This window comes from Hibiscus syriacus, unplaced genomic scaffold (genome assembly GCF_006381635.1).
Source record: "Hibiscus syriacus cultivar Baekdansim isolate YM2019G1 unplaced genomic scaffold, ASM638163v2 tig00110945_pilon, whole genome shotgun sequence".
In the NCBI taxonomy this organism is placed as follows: Eukaryota; Viridiplantae; Streptophyta; class Magnoliopsida; order Malvales; family Malvaceae; genus Hibiscus; species Hibiscus syriacus.
In genome coordinates, this window is record NW_024062926.1 from 723,906 (window position 1) to 732,829 (window position 8,924).

The 8,924-nt window shown below is 33.9% G+C and overlaps 1 protein-coding gene across 3 annotated transcripts; it reads right to left on the minus strand.

Moving 5' to 3' along the window:
• Positions 1-1,063: 1,063 nt before the first annotated feature.
• On the minus strand, positions 1,064-4,584 carry LOC120148012 (probable glycosyltransferase At3g07620). Of its 3 annotated transcripts, none has more exons than XM_039161214.1 (5): positions 4,373-4,584; positions 3,024-4,078; positions 2,800-2,930; positions 2,043-2,391; positions 1,064-1,845 (listed from the first exon to the last, which is right to left on the minus strand). In XM_039161214.1, the coding sequence occupies exons 2-5, from the start codon at positions 4,005-4,007 to the stop codon at positions 1,180-1,182; spliced, it is 2,130 nt and encodes a 709-aa protein (XP_039017145.1). In that variant the 5' UTR covers positions 4,008-4,078; positions 4,373-4,584; the 3' UTR covers positions 1,064-1,179. The 3 variants fall into 3 exon arrangements, with proteins under 3 accessions (XP_039017145.1, XP_039017143.1, XP_039017144.1); XM_039161212.1 differs by having other exon boundaries at positions 3,024-4,121; XM_039161213.1 differs by having other exon boundaries at positions 3,024-4,131.
• Positions 4,585-8,924: the final 4,340 nt, after the last annotated feature.

Here is an 8,924-nt window from a genome sequence, read left to right on the forward strand (position 1 = left end):
AGCTGTCCCATGACTTGGTTTTTTTTAACCATTTATTCCATTACTGTGATGCATCATGATTTATCTCGGATATGTAATTGCCAATGTTCATTTCATTTGGGATTGAAAGCCAATCAACCAGGCTGGAGTGTCAAATCTGGGAGAATCCTGGCATGGTCAATAAATGATGTTTTACTCTTTATATCAGACTTCATATTCATACCTGTTGATGTCATGGATAGTGATGGAGGTTTCGCGCGGTGGTCGAAGGCCTTTGAAGGAAGCGTTGTGATGGGAATGGTGGACGAGGTTGGGATGAAGTTGAGTAGAGTAACAGTAGGTCTATATCCTTTCAGCAACGCCAGCTTCGGCTCAAACCTTCCTTGAGATTTTGGGTGCAGGTGCATGTCCATGTGCCGGTGACTTTTCTGGTGTTGCTTTCGGAGAGGAGGATTTTGGCGCAGCCGCGGACGACCTCGGCCCTGCAGCTATTTTAGCACTTCTCATCGGTGCAGGTGAAACTGCACCTTTGCCGACGACCGAATGGACTAAAAGGATCATGATCATTGAGATCAAAACAATGACCAAATGAATCTTTGCCATTATTTTATTTGTTTTTTTTAATTTTTTGTAAAGAGAATATTGTTTCGGATTTATTGAGTGAAATGGGATCGATATTTTGAGATCGAAATCATGAGAAATTTATAGCGATTCGGATGAGACATATACGGCGGGTCTACGGTGAAGCAGGTTACAACAAAACCGTTTCTTTTATATATTTGTTTGTTACATATTTGGAAAAATTCAAATATTCATGTTTTTTTTCTTATTATTTTAATTGTGTTATCAACAAAAGTAGAAGCTTTGTGGATGATTCGCCACCTATGAATTCACAGTCCGTTCCTCGAGATACGAAGGTCTAACTCATCAATGAATACATCACCACCACCTGCAAGTGTTTATTTGTCGATTTCGGAAGAGAGGTATATTGAGATGCATAAAAGGGTCCATAATTAATTAGATTAAAGTTTAAATTCAAATAAGATTACTCTTATTGTTTTTATTCGATTTCAGTACTTTGGCGTTATTAAAAGTAAGAATTAATAAATATAAACTTAAATTTCAATATTATACACCCAATTTATATACCACCTAAAATAGTGTGGAAGAAAATAATTTCTGGTTCTCAAAGAAACTAAGCTAGGCTTTCATTTGGAAAACTCTATTATACCAAACTGAATGCAGAATCATATGAAATATGTCATACTTTTCTGGTCTAGGATGCCAAAGAAAATGTTGTTGTACCTTTTTGACACTCAGCTGCATCTGCAGATATCCCTCTTCCGAGATCGACAAGAGGATCTTCTTCAGATTCGGAACATCCTTCTCCGAAACGAAGACGGCGAACGATTCCCAATTCAAGACCTCGAAAAAAGGAGGAACGAAGTTGTCAGATATGATCACCGGGACACATTCATGAAAAATGGCCTCCACCACTCGTGGACTGTTGACCTCGTAGCCTCTGGGACAAATGCAGTACTTGCTGCTCTTTATGTATTGGACGTAGTTCATTTTACCCTTACGGTTGGGCATTTGACCGAAGATTTTCATGTCGGGATCTTTGTTGTTTCCCCAGTGTTGTAATAGAATTGGCCTTAAATAACCATGCATGCCTCCAGCGAAGAAAGCTAGGATTGATCTCTTAGATGGAGGCTTGCCACCAAGGGATCTTAGAGGTTTCTGAGGATTCCAAATGATGGTCTCGGGAAGAGATGCATCCTTCCCAAAAATATAACCTTCTCTGAGATCGGAATTACAGAGGGCCCTTATGCTGTTGGCCATGTATTCCTTTGTTTCAGATGCTGCCTGACAAAGTAATGTTTATTAGAAGATAGTGTATGTTCAAGAATAAATGATTAACTTACTCCTAAACCTATAACTAGAGGGAAACAAAAATCGAAACAAGAACTCATACAGCCAATTGCAACTTGTAGAAGAGCTTAAGTGGTTCCAAATGCGAGGAAAAAGAGAAGTAAAAACCAAGAAAGCATGAAAATGCATACCCAATCATGGCAAGCAACCAGAAAATGATCAGCTCCTTCAGTTCTATTCCAGAAAGGATATTTTTCTGCAATCATGTCCACATACTTCTTCAAATACTCTATAAGGTTATCTTCATTGTGAGAATCAGGGACATATAGTGTTTCTTCTAACATTCTAGAACTAAAAGGTAAGTAAAACAGTAGGGCTTCTCTTGGTTTTTTGGTAACAAATTTTTTATTGGTGACCAGTTGCTTCATGAACCATCCTTCAGAGGCGTAAATACCCTTTAGAACTGGGGTATGAAATATAGGTCTTTTTCCTTCCTTGTAGACATATACTTTGAGTGTGCTTTCCATCAATTCATAGCTCCTGTAATTTATAATGTAATTTGTTTATACGTTATCCTCTTGAGTAGAAGTAACTTAAACTAATTCATGTTTCAAATATCATTGAAAAGAGCTCGGAATCTTTTCCGTACACTATGCGACATCTATCTTACTCTCCATTTACTCTTCTTAACTAATAGTATTCAAGCATGATTTCTGTCATACTCTAATGCTTTTATCCCTTCTACAAGACTACAAGAATTACTGATCTATTGATTTAAGATCCTTCCCTTCATCTGGATTTGATTGGCTACTTCCACTTCTCTTTGTTAACTTATTTCTTTCTTTTTCTTGTTTTTGAGTCCATCTTACCAATCCTAAACCAGAACTTGCTTGTGTTACTTTTTATTTTAATGATTAAAAACAAAAAAGAATAGAGTTCACAATATACCTTTTGAACATAGAGACATTCCGATAAAGAGGTGCATAAAGTTGCTGATCATTCTCTAAAATAGGTATATTCTCAATCTGCGATCTTGCATTTAATAGCACTTTGTCTGCTGCTGAAGGCCACCTAGGTGTCTAGAAAGAAAAATGGAGACAGAACAAAACATTGAAGTATATGAATAAATTCATTCATTGGGAAAAAATGGAAAACAAAATGTCTGAGCTTACCGTGGAATGATACGAAACACGACTTTGATAAAACAAATTTTTCATATCAGCTATCGTGGCTAGGGCAGATGGCATCTCAGGCTTTCTCTTCATCTTGGGTGTTTTGGGGGAATTATACTCATCACCCAATGAGGTGGAATTATTCTTAACCTCTTGGAATTTTCCTTTCTTGTCAAATCTTGGCGTCACGTGTTGCTCCACTGAAGATATACCGGAATTGACATGGACAACAGGGTTCCTAAAACTTGCCTCAGCATCTTTCTCTAAGGTATTTTTCATTGGTGAATTAGTGTCCCTTTCTTCAGCTTTGCTAGCCTTCTCTGAAACCGTATTATTATTGTAACCTTCAAGATAGTCTTCAAATTCCTCAGATGAAGACTCCCTGTGGTTATCTAATATAGAACTTTTCAATCCTACTTCTTCTGATATGAAATCAATACTCTGATCTTTCTCGTTTCCTTCATAGGTCTCAACATTATTAGCTTTTTCATTAACAGCACCTGCCCCTTCTGCTGTACTCTTGTTTTTGGAACTTGTAGCAAAATCCACTGCAGAATTCTTATTTAATTCTACCAATTCCTTAGTTGAAGACTCGTTTGGACTACCTTCCCCGAATGCAGAAGATATTTTCAAGCCCACATTGGTTTCTGATATAGCATCATTATTCAAATCTGTGTCCCTTTCTTCATAGATCTCATTATCCTGAGCTTTCTCATTACCGGCATATGTTCCCTTATAGTTCAAACCGATTGAATGAGTGACATTATGTGTCGTCACCTCTGACTCGGCAGAAGGCAGAGCTCCAGCTAAGAAACTATTTTGTTCCTCAACTGAAACCTTACCAGAAGGAAACGGTGTCGACAACACATTCCGGTATAGAACCTCAAGATACTGGAGTTTTATAATCACGACAAACATAATTCCTATAAGCAATATCAATTTCCTGGCATCTAACTGAAACCGAGATTTAAGTTCATGTCCCATTGAAAAACAACTGGACTTTTCTCAAATCAGTTCCAATGCTAAATATCATCAAAGCACAGTGTTCCTCGCTCCTTGAATTAAGTCAGAATGAAACTCCTTCATTAGTCCACGAACCTAATTCAAACTAAGTATAAAAATAATATTCAAAAAAAAAAAAGAACCTTATAATCATATGATCAGAATACCGAACAGGAGTTGAATCAATTTTAGCACTCAACGATGTAGAGAGTACAAACCATTCAAATACAGATCTAACGCCTCTCTTTCTATCAAACAAACATGAAGATCCAGAAAATGAAGGACGAATCAACGAAACAACCAGAAACACAAAATTCAACTAAGAGGAGAGGAGAAAGAATGCTTACGATTTTCGCTGGCCGAACTCTTACTCTTCAACTTGTTGTAAAAGGAATCTCAAATTCAGGAAATTATAAGAAGCTAGGAATCTTCTATAAGAGGTACACAGCTGTAAAACCAGTTGTAACAATCTTCGTCATCTTTCCTTCGTTTTGCTTTTGCTTTGATGAACTATTTTTTCCCCAAACAATGAAATGAAGAGAACAAAGGATTCAACGCAGCTTCCGTTTTACTGAAACTTTGGCTTTCCCAATATAATTTGGAAACAAAGAATCTCCAGCTAGGCTTTTTAGGGAAACTACTATAACCGCTAAGGTTTGAGTAAAAAAATAGAATCTATGGTAACTAATCATTTACTAAATGGTTCTAACAAAAAAAGGTCAAAAATTACAAATTATCAATTATTTTTATTAATATTTAAATTATAAAATTTTAAAAAATTAGTTGAGTTGAAAACTGTTAATGCATGGATCGGTAATTAAAAAGAATGTATAGTTCATAGCTTAAAATAAGAAAAATGATATTATAAGATGTTTTCGTTCTTTATCCTAAATTTTTCATAAATACATACATATTTAATGAAGTAAATCACATAAGACATTTTCACAAATTTTCTTAAAATAAAAATAAAATAAAATATCGACATTAAAATTACTCATAAACACTCAAGACTGTAATAACATTCAATTTTCGAAGATTTTGACGGACAAAAATAAAAGACCCCTTAACAATCCGTATTTAAAAAAAATACAGTGGCATTTAAATTATCAGTTTCCAGAATTTACCCAAAAAGCTAGCAATGAGTTTGGGTTTCACGATGCCTTAGGGAAACTTTAATAATGGGCCTATCGAACCTAATTTACTAACAATGATTTTGGGTTTCATGATGCCTCAGGGGAAAAGAGGGATAAAGCCTACGAACATTATCCGTCTCATTCTTTTTATTTTTTTTATTCGTTTTATAAATTTATAAGTGATTATCTCAAAATCAATTTTTATTAATAAAAAAACATGATGTCTTAATTGTAAAATAATTTCCCAAACCATACTGCTTTTTTTCCAAATAGGTGGCCAAACTTTTTTTTGAATCATCTAGGTGTATAACGTTACATACGTTACCATTTTAGGTGCTCGGACCGTAACTGCCATTGAATTTCACGTTCTGGTAATTTTAAAAAAATTTATTTTTAAAAAAATTAAAAATATCATTATATTTATAACAAACCTTATTTCTCTTAAATTACAAAAAAAAAAAAACAAATCCCTAACCCTAACTCAGCGATATCATCCTTACCGGCCATGGCCACGGCTACTATCGTAATCCTTGCCATCTTCCTAGTCATGCGTCATCGTACATGTCGTTAACTTGGCTATCAGGATCACGTGGTGTAACACTCATTTCCCGTATACGTCTCCGTACACGAGTCACAGATGTCACATGACTTTTAAAACAATTTCATACTTGAAAACCTGTAAAATTTTGTTTCTTTAAATAAACGGTTTAATAATATAGTTTATAAAACGTTATTCAACTATTAATATATAAAATAACATTTAGAAATCCATTAAACAGTAGTTTAATTTCAAACATAATATAATACTACAACCAAATATCAAGTATCTTATCAGAGCATCACAACATATCTAAGTACATGCCAACTAGTAATATTAAGATAAACATCTAGAGGTGTCATATTGTTACTGATGAGGCAACCCTTGACAGATGATATCAGTTGCACTCCTCACTCCGATTCGTACACTAAACCTACGCATGAAAATCATTACACTCTGAGTATTCACTTAGTAAGGCATAATAAAATAAATAAGACATTTTAAAAACATGAGTAAACCATTATAAGATCAAAATACGATTTATCGTATAAATGCATAAACTCATAAAAAGTGACTTGATAAGCCAAGTTTTTGTCAAATAACCTACGAAACGTTATCTCATATGCCCAGCATACTTAACATACAGTGTAATCCAAAATATCCATTTTCAGGCCAATGTATGATAGATAAGAATACAAGGTACATGAGTTGCACAAAAGTGCTAAACGAAAGTATAGGTATTGTAGTAACAATGACACTATACTAATATATCGAAATGGTAATTCACAAACTCATTATGAATACCATGTATGCACACATGGTGTCGAAAGTACACAAAGGTACTGATAAGAAAATGCAACATATGCATTAAACAAAATCGATCGATAACCATCATACTCCAAGTATGTCAAAATGCACCTATGAATCTCAATGAACATACAACAAACCTTTAAATCAAATTCGCATATTAAACATTTATTCTAAAACATCGATAGCTATTAAAATAATTAAAATAATATAAAAGTTCATTCATCTATCTTAGGGCAGTTCATACCCTAAAATTATTCGTAAAATCATTTTCATAAACTTTATGAAAATATTTCAAAATAAGGTAAAACATGCTTTTATAAAAACATTCGATGTTGACTCATCGCAAGTCATCCTCGTATCATATAAGTACATAATAAATGCACTCACCTGGTATGACTCACTATTATGCCTTACTATTGAAATCCTATTATTCTTGAACTTTTTCATACCCTTTCGCTTTGCTTGTATCACGAGTTCGGTCACGATCTACACGAGCATCCATACAAAACATATACAAATATAAAATACATGTTAGTATTCTTACTAACATTTCATACTTAATAATAATAGTCTAAAAGTATTATTATTTTTGAATTCTTCTAAAATTCATCTTAACTTTTCTTTTTTATTCATATTGAGCTTTTGTCATTAATTCTTCAATTCAAGACCCAAATAAGCCCAATAATTTCCAGAATTAAACTTTCAGCTCAAATACCTCAACAATGCCATATTTACCATTTAATACACTAACTTTCTCAATGTTTACCATTTAGCACTCAAACTTTGTCAACTTTCCAAAATGACTAACTTCAATTTCAGTCCCCAAATAGTAATTTTCATCATAGTACAACAATTATTGAACAGTTATACAACAACCCATAATTTTTTCATAATTATCTATTTGGTCCCCTCAACTTTCACAAAATTACATATTGGCCCAAAAAAAATTCTAAAGCTTGTAGATCCTTTCTAATATCATTTCTAAGCCACATGAAATTTTTCAAAGTTTTCCCCATCATCTTTCTCAAGGTCGAATGGTTTATGTACCCAATACTAGGGTTTTCATGGTTTTACTCGACTTTGATTCGATTCAAGCATGAAATCAACCTTGATTCAACCTTATACAATCACTACAATCAAAGCCCTAATCAAATTTCATCATAACATAAACTTCCTCCTAGATTAGGCTTAGGCTGAAATAACCCATAGCTTATATAGGCATGTATAATTTATTTTAATCATAAATCATGCTTGGAATTGATTCTACAACCTCAAAAAAAAAATCCTTCATCAATTACATAAACCTTAATGTGAACATAAACCATATAATTTGGGATATTTGAACACAAACCAAATTAGCAAGCAATAAAGATATCAAATGATAGCGTTTTTCAAAAAGAACAATTTTCTATTTCAAGGCATTATCCAAAATCCAAATGAAATTGCTCAAAAATTGAAAGAAATTTTTCTCTTACCTTAGATTGGGGTAAATAGCTTGGTTGCTGAAAAATGGCCTAAGTTTTTATTGGTATTTAAGAAGCTCAAAGATCAATCGAAGATTGTACCAAGAGGGGGTGAATTGACAATTTAAAGTTTAGGGAGTAAGGAGTAAAAAGATAGGAAATTTGCACAATGATTTATAGTGGATCGACTTATCAGCCAAGTCTACATCCACTACCTAAGCTCCTCACTTAGGATTTTCCAACAAAATCACTAATTTGTTCTTTCTTTTTCAAGGATCAAGAGTAACATTTACAACTCCCTATCTTTTCAATTGGCTAAGATATAACCAAAACCCCTTTTACAAAAAGAAAAAGATGTAAACAAGGAAACCTCTCTAAGGTAGGTGTTTACAAAGATTAGGCGCACTAACCACTAATATTTACAAGAGAAAGGAAAAATAGGAATAAAAAGCTCTTTTCTTGTGTTTGATTTTTTGGATAGGTGTTCTAACCATTCTTCAAGTGTCCTCAACTTGTTTTTATATGTTGGAATGTGTTTGTGGCCGTTTCTAGCCGTTGGGGATAAATTCTCTACAAAATAAAACTGCCTAGGACAGGGAGTATCGGTACTCCTTTAATGAGTATCGATACTCCTTTAATGAGTATAGGTACTCCTTTAATGAGTATCGGTACTTCCTTTATAATTTTTAAATAAACTAGTCGTTACCCCGTTGGGCCTGACCAGTATCGATACTATGCACATGGTATTGATACTACTGTGTAAAGTAGTATCGGTACCCTCATGGGTATCAGTACCTATTTTGCATTCTAGAATTTGAGCTATTTGAAAAACATTGGTAGTATCGATACTACCTATTGAGTATCGATATTTCTCTTGCCTTTGGTATAGGTACCACGTGAACAGTATCGATATTGTTCATGCAGTATTAATACTGTAAGAACAGTATCGATACTA